Below are 16,435 nucleotides of genomic sequence, written 5' to 3' on the forward strand. Positions count from 1 at the left end.
GTGAAACCAATCTACTGTGTATCATTATTGACTACAGTGCTAAAAAAAGTTGGAAACCAGCTCTTTTTTTCTGGTGGGAGAAGCATCTATTCTTTCTTTTGGTAGGTTTAGTGTTTAAAATTGTCACAGAACAGAATATTAACAACATATTCTGTTGGTTGTGAAAGCTCAGTCAAAAGGTTCTAAAACAGCTGGCTGTGGCTGTGAATGGGTTTCAAATGCACGGTTTCAAAGAAGCATTAAATTGGACGAACTGTATAGTAGGGATTTATTTGTCCAGAATAACTGTCAAAGAACTGTATGACCATTATATGCCGTTGACATATTTACAAGGTAGTAAAACATAATCCAAAATAATCAGGAGCATTCATCCATTTGCTCCTTAAGTCGTGCTGGCAACTCATCCAACGATGAGAGCCTATGCTCTTTTGGAACATCACGTCTCTCAGAGTTATTTGTTCGGTCTAAAAGGAAGCCGTAGATTCCGGCCGAGCGAGACGCCAAGTAATCATTCACATAATGGTCCCCGATGTGAACAACGCTGGCAGGGGGCACGCCGCACTTCCGCAGAGCCTGCTCAAAGATGGCCGCATGGGGTTTCTCGACACCTGCTGCCTCTGACGTCAAGAGAAAATTGAAGTACGAAAGCAGCCCGCAACCTCGTAAAATGGCTTCTAGGCGGTTGTCAAAGTTGGAAACCACTCCCAATTGCAGTCCTAATGAGGAGCAGCTCTCCAGAGCTGACTTTGAGTCTAGGAATACCTAAAATATAAAAACATTATTCCACTTACATTACTTAAAACAAAAAGTTACAGATATTATGATTTGGGATGAAGAGAAATATTAAAAAGAAAATTGTAATTGAAACAGGAAATGTATTGTTCAATTCATGGCTTTTGAAGTTAAGCTCTCTGGAAGAGAACAGCAGTTTAACCCAAAAGGCAAATATCCCCAAGTTTTTCCAAGTAGCGTACATTGCATTTTTGCGCTCTCTAACCTGCTGACACAAAATATCAAAGCCCAAACATCACATCATTTACCTCCCAGTTCTCTGCACTGCGGAAGTTCTGGTAGAGGTTGAATGCCATTGTATTGAGCAGGGCTGGGTCACGCACTCTGCACTGAGAGAAGGTGTCCTTCACTACCGCCGTCCACCACGACTGTCCGTCCAGTCCCTGAGCGATGCCGTAGTTTGGGAATCGGCTGGAATGATGTCGATACGCCTGGCGGAAAGCAGCGTCCACCTCGGCAGGGGTCAGGCTCAGACCCATTCGTTTGGCCTCGGCGCAGTACTGCTCACCCACTGACGAACGCACCCTTAGCAGGGTGTCTTTCACGTCCCACAGCACCCACCGCAGAGGGGCGCGCATCGCACCTGCCGGGGTATGACACAAGACAATTTTAAGTTACAGAAACTGTATGGCCACCAGTCCTGCATCCTGAAACACTTCTCTTGACAATCCGATAGTGGGTAAAAGCTCACATTTTCTGCCATGACGTCTTGAAAAGTCAATATGAAAATAAAGGATGAGGGAGTACATTGTTTCTTGGAAATTCTTTAGTCTAGACAGTGACTAATGGGCAGAGAATGGTGGTATGAAGACTGAATCACGGAACTGGGCAAAGTGGGCAACTATCCGAGGGCCCGAAATTCTGAATGTATCTGTTATCTAGCGACAATTCAATTAAACTTGAGCGTGGGAACATGCAGGGCCAACGCACATCCTGAAGTGACATGATAATTTTGAGTATTTGAATACATTTGTAATGTCATTGAAATAAATCAAATAAATGGTTCGGATAATAGAAGTATAGATGATATAAGAGACCAGAAATTATTCTTAATTTAATACACAATTCTATTTGTACGGTAGGTGTCGCTGAATGCCGCTGCCCCCTCCTGGCCAAACAGCGGCATCACAAATTACCAAAAGAAAACAAAAAATGTTTATGAAACCCAGCAGCGAAAACAGATGCACTAATATCACCGATTAGCAGTACATTTAATTTAAAACACTCGAACCCGGACTATGACGCATACGTTACCAGTGTTATTGTTTAGGCTATAGTAAATTCAATAACCGAATGCCGACCGATACTAGTTTCCCAACTATTCGCATATTCGCCGTATCCTATAAACACGTGTTCTGTGGCTGGTTGTTGGATATAAATTAAGATACATTCCAAATTAATTGTTCATGTTTAAATATAGTCTTAAAACTTTCATGTAATAGCCTTATCAACACTGGTTAACGTTGAGGGTTTTCTTCAGAAGACCGGACGTCAATACGGCACTCGGTAAGTGTCGAATCTGCCAATCCAGTTATGAAGCTTGTCTTGGCTACAAATTGTAGTTCTAAATCCAGACTACAATGCTATGGTTATCGCCCTAAATAACAATATACGTGTACGCCACTGGCATTGATTGTGCATGTACTGTTAAAAAAATACGCGGTGTTGCAAAACGTTATGTCAGTAACAACCCAACGGTAGTGGTGCCTTCTTTCTGGCTAGCGGTCAGAGACTGAGATTGTACCCAAATCGAGACAAGGTCAAACACGTCTCACCGTACTTAGTGTTAAAAAAATTTATACGATATCTTACGTGGGCACGGTGACCTCGTTTCAAGTTGCTGTGTACGTTGTGTAAAAATATAGTTTATGTCCAGCGGACCAAAAACAAATATCGCGAGAAAACACCCGGTACGGAAAACATAAACGTGTTATTTACGTCAGTAGTGTAACATCCAGTACTACAGGGGGCGCTGTGCAAAAAAGCAGCTACGCCGCTCACGCCATACTGTAAACTCACATGCGCAGTCGTTCACCTACCATTCTCCGCTCTCAAGCTTCCGAGGCATGATTAGCCCTCTAAAATAAGAGATACTTCACGAATCTAAGATATACAATGTCAACTCCTGCGGTTCGACTTTTCCGAAGGTTAGAGGGTTTGTTTTGCGTCTACAAACCTCCTGGCGTCCCATGGAAACTCGTGAGGGACGACATCGAGACCAAGCTCCTTAAAGGTCAGATGTCCTCATCAAATCTCGCTTCTCCAAATACACATAATGCGAATACTAAAAAGTATTTACTCACATTTATATGTATACATTGCAGGTTTAGATGCTTTGCCATCGCCGCCTCTTCCTGAGCAGACCCGTTTTTTGGCACCACCAGGCGGTGACACTGAGACTCCGAAGGGGCTGTCAGCAGTCTGCGTCCCGGTCTTGTCCAAACACCCTTTGGGTATGTGGATTTACACCTCTGCCACTCCTAAATCCAATTATGTTTCTTCACAATGCAGTATTAGTACATGCATGTGTTATCACAAGTTTGAGTGGACTAACTCAAATCTATTCATAAAATGTTTCAGTGACTGGCCCTGAATTCCAGCATATTCGAGTTGGTGTTGGACATCGTTTGGATACATTTTCCTCTGGTGTAATGGGTATGGTCTTAATTCTGTTCAAACATTTGATCAAATCCCTGGTTTTATTTTAACTTCTGATTTCACATAAGTCCTTGGTGTTGGGAATGGAAACAAAGCTCTGAATGACCTCTACAACATTAAAGTCACAAGGGTAATTTCTGGTTCCAAGCTCAACAGCACTATGGTGTCATTTGCTCAAAATCCCCATGGACTGAATGGTCCCTGCTTTTTCAGGACTACACGGTGGAGGGTGAATTTGGGACCGCTACAGATGATTTCTCCCATGTGGGACGAGTTGTGGAAAGATCCACTTATGGTATGGCTTGTGCTTCACAGTATCCACTCACCAATGTTTTTTTTGTCATATCTACCTCATTTACACAAGAATAGTACTGTTAGATTAGTGTATTTGAACTATGCCATCCAACCAAATTCACTCAACACTATTGCATTTATATTTGCTCTCTTTGGTTGTTTTTACATTTTTTATTACAGCTCTTTTGATTTACTTTAGCTTTTGTCTGTGCACTGTGGTTCTATCAACAAGCACTTTTTTTCTCTGTATGTTTGGCACAGAGTACCACCCCAAAATATTTTCTTCTCCAAAATACTTCCAAATACAACCATCATGACCAACATCAAAATCTGGTTGCAAGATAGATCTAATTGTTAATCAAAAACGATACATGTTTTATTCCTAAAAGGTATGAATATATAATATTGTTGTAAGCCACCAACATTTTCAATATTAACACTGCCTAAAAGTTAAATGCCACTGATACAGTTCAGACAGTAATCTTTTGCTTACCGCTAGAGGGAGCCCACACACCACTGATGGTGAATGTACCACACTGAAAATAACTGGTTTGATATTGTCAAATAAGGAAAATCCTGCCACTTAAACCTTACTTGCTATGCACTTATGTTTTTGCACAACTACCTAAAATACCAAAATAGCTGCATTTGAATGTTTTCAAGGTTTAAATATTTAAGGGGCTTGAAAATGAAACAACACATTGCTCATTATTAAGTGAGTTTAGAAATTAAATGCAATTTGAAGGGCATGAGACATAACATGATAAAAACATGCTTTTTGTCAATTAATTTGACGTTTAAACGATGCATTTTTACTTTTTATGTATTTATTTTAAATACTGTGGTGTGGTCATTGGGAGGTTTGTTTAAAAACCTTCATAGTTGATGACTTTTTTGACTATTAAAACCAGAGAAAAATATTTGCATAATAATTTGGAACGAAGTGTAAGGCAGACTTGACTCAACCAGTCACCACTAAACATCACTTGTTTGCTCAACAGATCATGTCACGCAAGATAAGCTGGAAAAAGTTTTGGCAATGCTGCAGGGAGCAAATCAAAAAGCCTTGTTAACGTATGTCAATTTTGGCTCTTCTGACATTAACACATATCAAAACTGATTAATGGATGTCATTATGTTTATCCGTCGCAGGTATGCCAACGTAGACATGCGGTCACAGGAAGCCTACGACATGGCCGTGCAAGGTTTACTTGGTCCGGATGGAAAGTCCCCGCCCATTTTGACCGGTCTGCGGTGCATTCGCTTCCAGCCTCCCAACTTCACTCTGGGTAAACTGTCACTCGAAACACCACAGACTTGCCATTTTTAATGTTGTCGCCAACGAGTCTCGCTTGATATGTTCCGTTCTCAGAGGTACAGTGCCTGAACGAAACACAGAAGTACCTGCGCAAAGTGGTGCACGAGATTGGACTGGAGCTGCGCAGCACGGCCGTCTGCAAGGGAGTTCGGCGCACGAGAGACGGCACCTTCACGCTGCAGGATGCCCTCAGCCGCCATCAGTGGACGCCCGCTGAGGTCATGCGTGCCGTCCGACAGTACCACGCTGCTAAGAAAAACAGACTGTCCAGTCGATCAGAGACTTTGAGTGCTAACAACAGAAGCAAACAAGCACACGGCAACAGAGAAGTACATTCACGTGAAGGAACATGAAGCTTTGACCGCCTCAGTCTACCGTGAGCCCAGAAACGAGTTCCGTTGAGTTAAGCTCAGCTCTGAAAGAAACTTGAGTCCCTAAATCAAAATGTCCACTGTTATAGGAGGCAGTGTCAACATTTGCCTGTGACAAAAGTTTCCTTGTGATTAGGCAATCACATTGTTGTCATGCATACCTGCAAGGGACATTTTGTCCAAACTGAGAACAGCGCTGGCTTGTCAGTCAAAAAGAACACCCACACAGACTGAAATGCACTCGAAGGACAAGAAGCCATTTGTTGTCTGAAGCTTTATTACGCGGAGTTTTGCAATACAAATGGTTATTAAAAATAATTTTCTTTGAAAAGTATTCAGGATTGTAATAGATTTACAACCTAATAGACATGTTAAGTCATTATGCTTGTCAATCAAAGCACAGAAAGGCAAGGCAGCTCTATTTATATAGCGCATTTCATACACAAATTCGGTGCGCTTCACATCCTTAAAAAAAAACAAACATGAAAATTAAACAAATTTAAGCTTTTTAAAAAAGCGAAACATTCAAGACATTTAAAACTAAGAAAGTAGTTGACTAGAATTTCTAAAAGAAACAGCGCAAGAGCATGATTTTTGGCAAAATTGATCCCTTTGTCTAAAAAGTTTCCATTTGAGTAGAAAACCAAAATTTGACAATATTTAGGTGGGCCACTGTGTTTCTTAAGCATAATTTTTAACCTGGATTTAAAAGCATTTACACTTGCGGCCAACTTCAGTATTGGATTTATAGTCTTGTCATTATTCTTTGGCATAGTTTTACTCAGAAAACAATCGTTGTTACTAAACAGTATTTGTGATCTTTATTTTTCAACATTTCTTTAAAAAAATTCCCCAAAAAAATTCTTCACTAGGAGCAAATATACTCTTGTCATTTATTTAGCTGTTGCGAGATCCACAAAATGTCAACAGGCCATTGTGATTAAAGCTCTTGTATTTGGATCTTGCAGGTTTGTGCACACGCACTTAATCTTGTGACCAGATAATGCCTTAGATACTGTATATTATTGTTTTTTTTTAAGAGAAATCATTCCTCAGATGCACGATACCAACCAACTGCAATAATGCACCACTTCTCTGCTCAGCAACATCCTGCTTTCTTCTTTGGAGGTGCTTTATGTAACACCAGGTTTTCGTCTCTTCCGTCCTCATTATGACTCAACAATCTGACAACAACAACAACAGGCACCGTGACGCACTCTCTCAATATTACCTACACATACCTACAAGCAGGATAATTACCTGGCAACTGCTTCCAAAGACTGAATCACGTTGTCGCCGGAGACGGCGCTGCATTCCATGAAGTCTGCGTTTAATTTCTATTCAAAGATAAGTTAGCATTGGAGAAATGTGTTTCTTTCCTGGAAGCAGCGATAAGCCAGTTACATACCTGTGCAAGATTCTGACCCTCTTCAGTTGTAACATGACACTCGACGTGATCGCTTTTATTTCCAAGAAGTAAAACGGGAACATTTTCCCTGGCCCCTTCCTGAAAACGATTAGTTGGCACCATGTTTAAATAAGTTCTGATCATCAGAGGCCGATCTTCTGTGAAATTCGAGCTTCAGACTTCTATGAGTACAACGGAATCCATTTTGTTATGCCTATTTTGTTGTCAGATTGTCACGGATGGCTGTTATATTAAACTGCTCCAGGCACAGTAATGTCCATTTCATCTTGTTATGAGCTTTGGAGGGCAAAAAAAAAAGCAGGGGTACCTATTTTTTCTACAAAGGTCCATTTCAGTTTTTATGAAGTCCTCCAGTGCTAAATTAAATATATTACAAAATATGACATGACAACTGGTCAAATTGTTTTTGATCATTATTATATTTTATAAGTGTTAACAGTGGAGTCTAAGGTTTACATGTCCACGTTAACTCATTCACTGCCAATGACATTTATTTCTTTTCACAGTCCAGCCATTTAATCCCAGGAACTTATTTATATATATTTTTTCCATTTTTTTCAAACCTTGGGGTAAAATAAAGGCGGAACATGTCTGGCAGTGAATGAATTAAGCTGCATCAAATAATCTTAACTGATTCTCATAGGGGAAATAAGGTTGATTATTCTGCAAACTTTCCCTAAGAGTCCGGCAACACGACATTCAGCAGCAGATCAGTGGCATGACACACAACCAACTGAACAAAACTTGTTTGTAGTTTTAAAATGCAGAACTCACCTGAATGCATTTTGCCCAGTAGTGAACTGCGGTGAAGCTTTGAGAGGAAGTCATGTCATACATCAGGAGAAACGCATGCGCTCTATGGAATACCTGATTGGTGATACTGCGAAACCTTCGAAGGCCGTAAGAATGGGAAAGGATTAGGTGCGGTTGACACATTTTAAAGAAGCAACGCATTCAATTGCAAATTCCCATCAACTTTCCTCAAAGTCATTTTGTCAGCAAACAGACAAAGTAAACTAGTCCAACCGCCTGGGGAGACGACTGCGGCTTACCAAATTCCCAGAAAAGTCACCAAACATTCTTCCCTGGACAATCTGATCACGCAATCCCTTTGATTACACAAGATGACCACAAATAAGATAATCCTATTCGCAAAGTTACAAAATTGAGACTTGTGTGTGGAATAGTGTTTGAGCCATTGAACTGATCTCAACTTCATCATTTCAAGGTCATTATCAGCGTAGCATGTGCATATTGTCGCTAACATGAAACCTCCTAATGGCAGCTCAGCTCCTCTGCAACCGCAGCTTACACAATGGAGACAATTGTGCAAGTTAAAAGGATGTGTACTGCCAGAACCAAATGACAGATGAAAAGAAATTGGCCCAAATCTGAACTATTGTTTGGGAAGACGACTGTCATATGTAGAGGAATAAAGCAAGCTTCCATCCATCGTCTACCGTATGTACCATTCATCCTCAGTTAGGATTACGGTTGCGTCGGAGCCATCTATCGCAGCTGACTTTGAGCAAGACGTCGCCAGCTCAGTACGGAAACAGACAACCACGGGAGAGACGCTAACGGAAGAGGTTTATTTAAAGACAATTAGCTGGCTAACTGACTATTCTGTGGACACGCTTCAAACGCGCCACTTACTCACGTACTTACCCAGCTGCGTGTACTGTGCTTACTTCCATTGCGAGCCCGCCCTGGGGTTGGTTTTGTCGTATTGTATAATTATTTGGGTATAGAAGTAAATGTCTTACTCTTACCTTTCTTGACCTGCTGTATCCCACAGCTGGAGGACCACAGCTTTGCCATCCACGACCACAGTCCACAAGCACATATCAAGGCCTGCAAAACACGTTTGCTTGACATGATTCTATTTTGACCTTTTTTTTTTTTTTTTTTTTTTGGTGTGAGTAATAATAGGACTTTTACCAGCAGAGGCAGGCAAATCCGGAAAAAATTTCCCATTTTGTGCCCGTTTCATGAAAGAGGTCTTGCCCACGTTGCTGTCTCCAACCATGACCACGTTAAAGGGTTTCGCTTTCAAGTCGGCCGATTGACCTGCCAACATAATGTGGTACGAAATTACATGGCCAAATATTCGGAAAATCCATCAGAATTTTGGAATAAAGTTCCGAACTGCAAACTACAACTGCAACAGTTGATTCATCTTGTATTGATTCCCATTACATTATGCAGGTAGTGTTGTGGCCATTGGTTGTACGGTTCCCATATAAAAATGCCTGACCCAAGTTCGTTATTGTGCATTTATACCAAAAGAATCGCGAGTATCTTGACCCAGGTGGACTCTGTCTTGATGGGCTCGAGATGGAGTCACTTCCTCAGATGACTTGTTTCTGTGATAAATCAGTAGTAAAATCAAATTTTGTCAATATAATTGAATAATAAAAATTGGTGAAAGGACTCTTACCTCTCAGCCTTTGAAATATTGGATGCTGGTTTGGTATCACCTATATCGCTCTGAAAATGAGTCATTCGCAGGATTTATGTGAAGAAAAAGAAGAAATGAGAATTTTCTCTTTGAAAATACAGGGTTGACTTTCCCATTAAATGCACATCGCCAACCAATAGAAGAAGAGTATCTAGGGGTACTATTAACATGAAATAACTTAGAAGTTAGGACAATTAATTAGCCAACAATACATTAAGCGTGCTTATTTTGCCGCATGTTAAAAAAAATAGTTTCATTGGATAAAAAAAATAAATATTTCTTTTGGTACGTTAATATCGCTATATTCAATGCCCATATCGCATATTGAATGTTTTTCCATTATCATGCAGTCCAAATTCCAATAATTTTTTTGTTCTCATGGATGGACGGATGCTTTACACGCAAAACATTTACCAGATTTATCAGACTTGCATTCATGTTTTTATTTGTAATTACAAGTCCCATTTTCTTATTTACAATTTCCAACTGTAGATCAGTTTGAACATGTGAATGTACAATACAATTAAGTGTTTTGTCTCTTACCTGTGATTCTTCAGGTCCTTGAACGGTGTCGTCTGCTCGTTCGCGTGTGGTTGTTTTCAAAGCTCTCCCGGGTTGTTTTTGCATCGTGTTGTCTTCTTCACTTTGATTAACACGAGTTTGTTGTACTCTGGACTTCCGGTGAGATCCCAGCTTGCGCTTTCTCCCACCTAGCTCGAATTCTGAGAGCATATCAAGTTTGGCCGAGGTGGACTGTTTTTCCGTGATGTCAAGTGGAACTGGATGATGCTCCGAGGTTAGATGTTCTTCGCCTGTTTGATGAGCCTGGGCTGCGCTGGGAGGTTCGCCAATGTTGTCTCGGTTGGTTGGTTCAAAGCCCGAGCTCTCAGGCTTCGACTTTTTATCTTCGCTTTGACATGCATACTCTGTCACAACAAGTGTCGTGACCGGTTCCTCATTACTCAAATCCAACTTCAGCTCCAAGTCCCCCTTTGACTTGGTTCCCAGATTTCTGCGTGTAGAGCCCATCTTTCTTTTTTTATTTGTCAAGTTCAAACTGGGACTCTTCAAGGCTTTATCAGGAGCTCCGTCACTCTCTGTCTTTATCGCTTGTACATTTGATTGCTCATCCATGGGCTCATTAGCGGGTAGTTGAGTTACATCTGGGCTTTGCATTACATTTACATCATGTTGTGTGGCCTCACTATCTACATCACTTTTATTTGACAGCGGCTGCTGTTTTTTCTCACTATCACTGTCCACAGGCACAGAGACTGGAACATTATCGGGTACAAGTGTCTCCACGCAAGCAATCATGTCTCTGTCACTTGCGCCCACATCGGCTACCTGGGAAGTACAAAGATTAGCGCCTCTTTCATCATGGGAGGACATCTGCTCTGAAAAGACAGTCATGGGATTATTGGTGGCTGCTATCACGTTGCTTTCTTTGGTAATGTGAAGCTTCGGGTCAGCCTCAACCTTGAATTGCTGCTCGTCACACAATGATTTTGCCTTCTGACTCTGTAACGCTTCAGTCCGTGGTACATCACCCAGCGCGCCCTGATTTTCTAGGGCTCTCGTATCGTGTTCTCTGTTTATCATACGAGACATGCGAGAAGAGCCCATCTTTCTCTGCTTGGTAGGAGTCATAGACACATTTACCAGTCCTATTGGTGCTGAACCATCCGTTATTTCTTCCACAGCCTTTTCCTGGGCAGCTGTCTCAGCTTCTAGAACATTCTCAAGTGACTCGTCCTTTAAAGACACAGCCTCTATGTTTTTTATCTCCACGGTTTCTTCTGACTGTTGTACATTCAAGCTTGATGTAGAGCCCACATTTGTGTGTTGATGGGAGACGCACAGTGGGAATTCCCCATGAGAATTGACAATGTCATCTTTGTCGGAGTTTGGTGAGATGGAGTCTTCCGTTTGAATTATTTGGCTTTTAACAACTTCCACCACCATTTTCTCAGTGGTTTTGTTTATTGGTTTCATGTGATCTTGTGATGCTTGCTGCCCTGCTGTCTCCACCGGCAGTGTTTTACCACAGGAAGACTGTGTTTCTTCCGTCATTAATTCCACATAGGTTTCACAGTCCGCAGAAGCTTCCATGTGCGTGATTCCAGCAGGAGAGCAGATCTCCTTAACTGCGCAGTCAATATGATTTTGCTCATTAACTTCAATGGGATTTACTTTTTGTTTGAGCGTTTTACTGATATTGTTCTCTAAATGTTGGGTACTATAACCTTCCGAAATGCTGAAAAGCTCACCGTGTTCCTCCATTTCCTCTTTTGGTAACGTAATGGTGGCTTTTGTTGGCCCGTACTCAATGTCAGCATCTTCATTATGCCTACTTTTTGGGGTGTTTTCCATCTTACTAGTTTTGATTGTAAACTTCATGTCTTTAGGTACTGGTGGATCCTCTTTATCTCCGTCGCTTCCGGCAGCATCGCCTGTATGGGCAACAAAGTCTTTTACGTGAGTTCCTTTGTTCCGTCGACTAGACCCCAGTTTTCTCCTGTTCCTAGCAGGGCTCAAAATCTCACTGTCTTCATCTCGTTCCATCTCTGATGATTTAAGATCCTTAATGGAAACGAAGTCTGAATACTGAGCGTCTCTGACGTGAGAAAAGCTTAAGTGCTCATGTTGTTCATCTATGGCTGTTTCTGCTTTTGGTGAGGAAATTGTGGCTTTTTCTACGTTGCTCTCCATTTCTGCGTTTTCATTAAGGCTGCTTTTAAACATGCTTATCTCCGGTGTTGCAATAGACACCTCTGCATCTACAAGTGGTTGACTCATCAAATTATCTGCATGTACATTTTCATCCTGTGACGCGGTCTCCTTTTCCTCCTCCGCGTTTGTTTTGGATTGAACAATGGGAGGTTCTCGTTCCTTCTCTAATATCTGCCTAGAACTTGACAGTTGAGTTCGCAGTTGGGGTACAGTGGCGTTTGAATGTGGATTTGAAGCAATCAACTCAGAGAATCCTACATGTGCACTTCCTCTGACTAGATCAGTCATTTGTTCACCTTGAAAAGTGTCTGAATTGCCCATTTCTGATTGTCCTGACTTTTCCATCTCAGCTGTTTCTATTTTAAATATGTCTTTAATTTCTCCGCGGTGATTATCATCATCTCTAGTCTCTCCGACAGAATCATCTTTAAAGTCACTGTACGTTTCAGCAGCAAAGTCCTTGACCTTGCTCCGTTTGTTGCGTCGACTAGACCCCAGTTTTCTCCTGTTAATATCTTGGCTGAAGGAGTCTTTTTGTTCATCTGTGCCGGCAGGGTTGTGCTCACTTTGGGAGTCAAGAACAATCATTTTCTCTGGTTGCACACTTGGTGAAGACAATTTGCCTTCCGCTATTCTACCCAAGATTCCTTCAGCACTCTGCACCACATCAGACGTCCCTTGAACATCCCTGTTGTGTTCCTGACTTTGTGCGGGAAGAAGTGTTTTTTCTGGGTTGGTCCATGTCTCCGTGTTGTTCTCTTCCATACGGTGTTCTTCGGGGTTGTCCTGTGGATTTAAACCTGAATCAAGAAGGCTTTTTATACTTAAATCAGATACATGTGTTTCAAAATTTTCATTCACAAGGCTTTCAATATTTTTATCAACATCACCTGTAGGCCCATCTATCAAGATTTCTGAGTCTTTTGTTTGGTCCGTTTCGATTGACTTAGGCTCCTCAATTAAATCCTTCTCTGGATGTTGAGTGTCTCCGACTTGAGAAAAGCTCAAGTGCTCATGTCCGTCTATGGATGTTTCTGCTTTTGGTAAGGAAATTGTGGATTTTGCTACACTATACTCAATGTCTGCGTCATTATTAAGGCTGCTTTTATGCGTGCTCATCTCTAATGTTGTAATAGACACCTTTGCATCTACAAGTGGTTGACTCACTAAATAATCTGCAATTATATTTTCCTTCTGTGGTAAAGTCTCTTTTTCCTCCTCTTCCTTTGTTTGGGATTTTGCAATGGGAAGGTCTTCATCCTCTGACATCTCCCTGCCACTTGATTGTTCAGTTAGCAGTTGGGGTACAGTTGCGTTTGAATGTGTACTTGGCGTAATCAACTCAGAGAATACTCTGTGTGCACTTCCTCCCACTAGCTCAGTCGTGTCTTCAGCTTGAAAGGTGTCTGAATTGTCCGTTTCTTTTATCTCTGACTTTTCTCTCTCAACTGTTTCTATTTTAAATGTAATGTCTTTAATTTCTCTGGGATTATCATCATCATCATCTGTTGTCGCATCATTTTTAAAGTCACTGTATGTTTCTGCAGCAAAGACCTTTACTTGGCTTTTTTTGTTGCGTCGACTAGACCCCAGTTTTCTCCTGTTCATATCTTGGATGAAGCAGTCTTTTTGTTCATCTGTGCTGGCAGTATTGTCCTCACTTTGAGAGTCCAACACAAAACTTTTCTGTAGTTGCATATTTTGTGAAGATAATTTTCTCTCCGCCATTCCACTTAACATTCCTTCAGCACTTTGCTCCACATCAAATGCACCTTGAGCCTCACTGTCCCGTTCCTGACTTTGTGTGGCGTCCGTTTTTTCTGGGATGATCCATGTCTCCTTGGTGTTGAAGACATGATTATTTTCATCTCTCTGTTCCAAAACCTCATTATTCAATTCCATATTGTTTTCTTCCGGGTTGTCCTGTAGATTTAAACCTGCATCCAACGTGCTTTTTATACTTAATTCAGACAAATGCGTTTCAAAATTTTCATTGGCATGGTTTTTAAATGTATTATCATCACCTGTAGTTCTATCCATGAGTATTTTTGAGTCTTTTGTTTGGTCTGTTACTAACGACTTGTTTAATTGAGGAGGCTCTTTGTCTGGATGTTTAGCTCCTCTGACTTGAGAAAAGCCAAAGTGCTCATGTACATCTATGGATGTTTCTGGTCTAGGTGAAGAATTAGAGGCTATCACTACACTGTAATCTGTTTTTGTGTCTTCATTAGGGCTGCTTTTGGGCATGCTTATCCCCAGGATATTTCCATTCTGTGATAAAGTTTCATATTCCTCCCCTGCTTTTGTTTTGACTTTCTCGACGGGAAGTACCTCCTCAGGCATCTCCTCGCAATTTGATATCCGAGTTAGCAGTTGTGGTATAATTGAGTTTGAATGAGCGTTTCCTCTGACAAGATTATGCACGTCTTCACCGGGAAGCGTGTCTAAATTGTCAATTTCTTTCAGATGCATCTTTTTCTTCTCAGCTGTTTCTATTGTAAATGTCACTTCTTTCATTTTTGAGGGCTCATTACCATCATTATGTATCTTTCCAGCAGCATCATCTTTTGAATCACAGTATGCAGCATTGACTATTTCTTGGCTTTTCGGGCTCCAGCGTGTAGACCCCAGTTTTCTCCTGTTCCTAGCTGGGCTGAAGGATTCTCTCTGTTTGTCTGTGCATGCGTTGTTGTCCTGACTTTGGGAGTCAAAGACAAAACCGCTTTCTGGTTGTAAACTTTGTGACAAGCCACAGTGCATCATTGCACTCAAGGCTCCATCAGTACTTTGTTTGGAGTTCACTTGGTCATTGACATCTGTTTCCTGACAAGGTGTGGTTTCCATTTGTTCGATGTTGATTAATGCCTCGTCAGTATCAGGTTCCTGACAAATGTCTTTCTGGTACAAAACACCCGTTTTCTGTCTCAAAAGCTGCTCCTCTTGTTTGACCTGTGAATATGAACATGATTCTGTCGGACTTTTTCCACTCAGTGGAAGTATATCAAGTGGAGCCATTTCATCTGTCATAGCTTCAAGACATTTACCGATATCTTCTTTATCACCACATGTCACAATTTCTGGGTTGTCCTTTTGGTCAGATTCGGATGACTTGATCTCTTCAATTTTATTTTGATCTGGAAACTGATCACTTCTGACTTGTGAAAAGTCAAAAGGTTCATGTTCCTCATTTGAAGGCAGTTCCTCCATTGCTGGTTGCTCAACACTGTTTTTATTTTCTACATTTTCACAGCAGCTGCTTTTTTCAGGGGGCCTCTCTGGAAAATCTATTTCATTCAATTGGACATTTAAATCATCGCCCTGAAAAGCCACAGCAGGCTGTGGCAGTTCTTCATTTATAGCTTCCATTTCTGCATCAATAAAAGTATGTTGCACTGACATTGCTGTGAATTTTGACTGGTCATGTAGTTTTTTCGTTGCCGACCAATGTTTGCCAGTGTCTACCACTTGATTGGAGTGATCTTGTTTACAGTCACTCTCTGTGACATCTTGATCTAAATGCAATTTTTCACTTATGGTTTGATGTCTCTCCACGTGAGAATAGAGATCGCTGGCGTCCAAGGCATGACCAGGTGCGTAAGCTGAATACAAATGTGTTCCATACATGGAATTACAATCTGCTTCACTTAACTCTCTTTGCCCAAGTGCGTGTCCTGCAGGTGTCATTTCTGCTTGGAGTTTTTCTGCATGCACATTTTGCTCAACTTCCTTTGTAGGTTTGTGGTATGATTCTACAACAAACTTCTCAGAATTGTCTCTTTTGCTTTGTCTGTTTGAGCCAAGCTTTCTCCTGCTTGACTGTTGCTCCGATGAAACCATCCCATAGGTTTCCAAAGGGGTATCACGTTCATTTGGCAATACACGGAAAGTTTCACCACTCTCTTCTGGTTGTGATGACTGATCTGCTACACTCATACTCTCTGGCATTTCAACTTCTCTTGCCACCCTTCGACGAGAGCCAATTCTCTTTTTTCCACTAGGACCAGGCATTATTTGTCCTCCTATGTTGTAATCCAAGTACAGTACAAATACATAAATACATGCAGGCTAGATATGAAATTATGTTAAGCACTTTGTCAATATTCATTTCTGGGGTAAATGACTTCCAAAATATTTCATGGCTTGCACAAATTCACAGTAAATATGCTTACCCTGATGTGCGCCCGTGTCATTAGCTGGTCAGCATAGCAGTCACGACTGTAGGGGAAGTTAAGTCATACATGGGAGGTGTGTCCTTTACAGCAAGTGACTGGAAGTTTCCTGTGTGTGGCTTAAACGTTTAGCAAGATCGTGCTTGGTTTAGTTTTAGTGTTGTACTCTCATACAAGCATATCAAATCTTAAGTAAAGATCAACAATGTC

The 16,435-nt window shown here is 41.2% G+C and overlaps 3 protein-coding genes across 8 annotated transcripts; 1 reads left to right on the forward strand and 2 right to left on the reverse strand.

Annotated features, from left to right (window-relative positions):
* Positions 1 to 251: 251 nt before the first annotated feature.
* Positions 252 to 5,576, reverse strand: hdhd3 (haloacid dehalogenase-like hydrolase domain containing 3). 4 transcript variants are annotated; one of them, XM_086041523.1, is made up of 4 exons: positions 2,605 to 3,088; positions 1,484 to 1,574; positions 1,041 to 1,375; positions 252 to 762 (listed from the first exon to the last, which is right to left on the reverse strand). In XM_086041523.1, exons 2-4 carry the CDS (start codon positions 1,539 to 1,541, stop codon positions 358 to 360), a joined length of 798 nt encoding a protein of 265 aa, XP_085897649.1. In that variant the 5' UTR covers positions 1,542 to 1,574; positions 2,605 to 3,088; the 3' UTR covers positions 252 to 357. The 4 variants fall into 4 exon arrangements, with proteins under 4 accessions (XP_085897649.1, XP_085897650.1, XP_085897651.1 ...); XM_086041524.1 differs by lacking the exons at positions 1,484 to 1,574; positions 2,605 to 3,088 and adding an exon at positions 3,096 to 5,576; XM_086041525.1 differs by lacking the exon at positions 1,484 to 1,574.
* trub2 (TruB pseudouridine (psi) synthase family member 2) lies at positions 2,557 to 6,393 on the forward strand. 2 transcript variants are annotated; one of them, XM_086041520.1, is made up of 8 exons: positions 2,575 to 3,025; positions 3,117 to 3,245; positions 3,373 to 3,447; positions 3,519 to 3,580; positions 3,664 to 3,745; positions 4,746 to 4,818; positions 4,897 to 5,033; positions 5,117 to 6,393. In XM_086041520.1, the coding sequence occupies exons 1-8, from the start codon at positions 2,908 to 2,910 to the stop codon at positions 5,413 to 5,415; spliced, it is 975 nt and encodes a 324-aa protein (XP_085897646.1). In that variant the 5' UTR covers positions 2,575 to 2,907; the 3' UTR covers positions 5,416 to 6,393. The 2 variants fall into 2 exon arrangements, with proteins under 2 accessions (XP_085897647.1, XP_085897646.1); XM_086041521.1 differs by lacking the exon at positions 4,746 to 4,818 and having other exon boundaries at positions 2,557 to 3,025; positions 3,519 to 3,745; positions 5,117 to 5,434.
* rab44 (RAB44, member RAS oncogene family) lies at positions 5,693 to 16,392 on the reverse strand. Of its 2 annotated transcripts, none has more exons than XM_086041514.1 (10): positions 16,226 to 16,392; positions 9,867 to 12,842; positions 9,303 to 9,352; positions 9,146 to 9,228; positions 8,804 to 8,932; positions 8,635 to 8,716; positions 7,637 to 7,751; positions 6,842 to 6,940; positions 6,694 to 6,770; positions 5,693 to 6,617 (listed from the first exon to the last, which is right to left on the reverse strand). In XM_086041514.1, exons 1-10 carry the CDS (start codon positions 16,244 to 16,246, stop codon positions 6,533 to 6,535), a joined length of 3,717 nt encoding a protein of 1,238 aa, XP_085897640.1. In that variant the 5' UTR covers positions 16,247 to 16,392; the 3' UTR covers positions 5,693 to 6,532. The 2 variants fall into 2 exon arrangements, with proteins under 2 accessions (XP_085897640.1, XP_085897639.1); XM_086041513.1 differs by having other exon boundaries at positions 9,867 to 16,075; positions 16,226 to 16,301.
* Between the last annotated feature and the right edge of the window lie 43 nt (positions 16,393 to 16,435).

The sequence above is a fragment of the Filicampus tigris genome, chromosome 9 (assembly GCF_054856515.1).
Source record: "Filicampus tigris isolate MCC_2025a chromosome 9, RoL_Ftig_1.0, whole genome shotgun sequence".
In the NCBI taxonomy this organism is placed as follows: Eukaryota; Metazoa; Chordata; class Actinopteri; order Syngnathiformes; family Syngnathidae; genus Filicampus; species Filicampus tigris.

What these genes read in the sequence shown, in the direction of transcription:
- hdhd3 (XM_086041523.1), bottom strand. Translation starts at nt 1,541, where the DNA reads ATGTACTCCCTCATCCTTTATTTTCATATTGACTTTTCAAGACGTCAT. An exon ending in AAGACGTCATGGCAGAAAAT is followed by an intron (nt 1,376 to 1,483) that starts GTGAGCTTTTAC and finishes ATACCCCGGCAG; the next exon opens with GTGCGATGCGCGCCCCTCTG. An exon ending in GCAGTGCAGAGAACTGGGAG is followed by an intron (nt 763 to 1,040) that starts GTAAATGATGTG and finishes TTTATATTTTAG; the next exon opens with GTATTCCTAGACTCAAAGTC.
- trub2 (XM_086041520.1), top strand. Translation starts at nt 2,908, where the DNA reads ATGTCAACTCCTGCGGTTCGACTTTTCCGAAGGTTAGAGGGTTTGTTT. An exon ending in ACAACATTAAAGTCACAAGG is followed by an intron (nt 3,581 to 3,663) that starts GTAATTTCTGGT and finishes CTGCTTTTTCAG; the next exon opens with GACTACACGGTGGAGGGTGA. An exon ending in TGTGGAAAGATCCACTTATG is followed by an intron (nt 3,746 to 4,745) that starts GTATGGCTTGTG and finishes TTTGCTCAACAG; the next exon opens with ATCATGTCACGCAAGATAAG.
- rab44 (XM_086041513.1), bottom strand. Translation starts at nt 16,064, where the DNA reads ATGCCTGGTCCTAGTGGAAAAAAGAGAATTGGCTCTCGTCGAAGGGTG. An exon ending in AGATACTCGCGATTCTTTTG is followed by an intron (nt 8,933 to 9,145) that starts GTATAAATGCAC and finishes TTATGTTGGCAG; the next exon opens with GTCAATCGGCCGACTTGAAA. An exon ending in TCTTTGGAAGCAGTTGCCAG is followed by an intron (nt 6,618 to 6,693) that starts GTAATTATCCTG and finishes TGTTGTTGTCAG; the next exon opens with ATTGTTGAGTCATAATGAGG.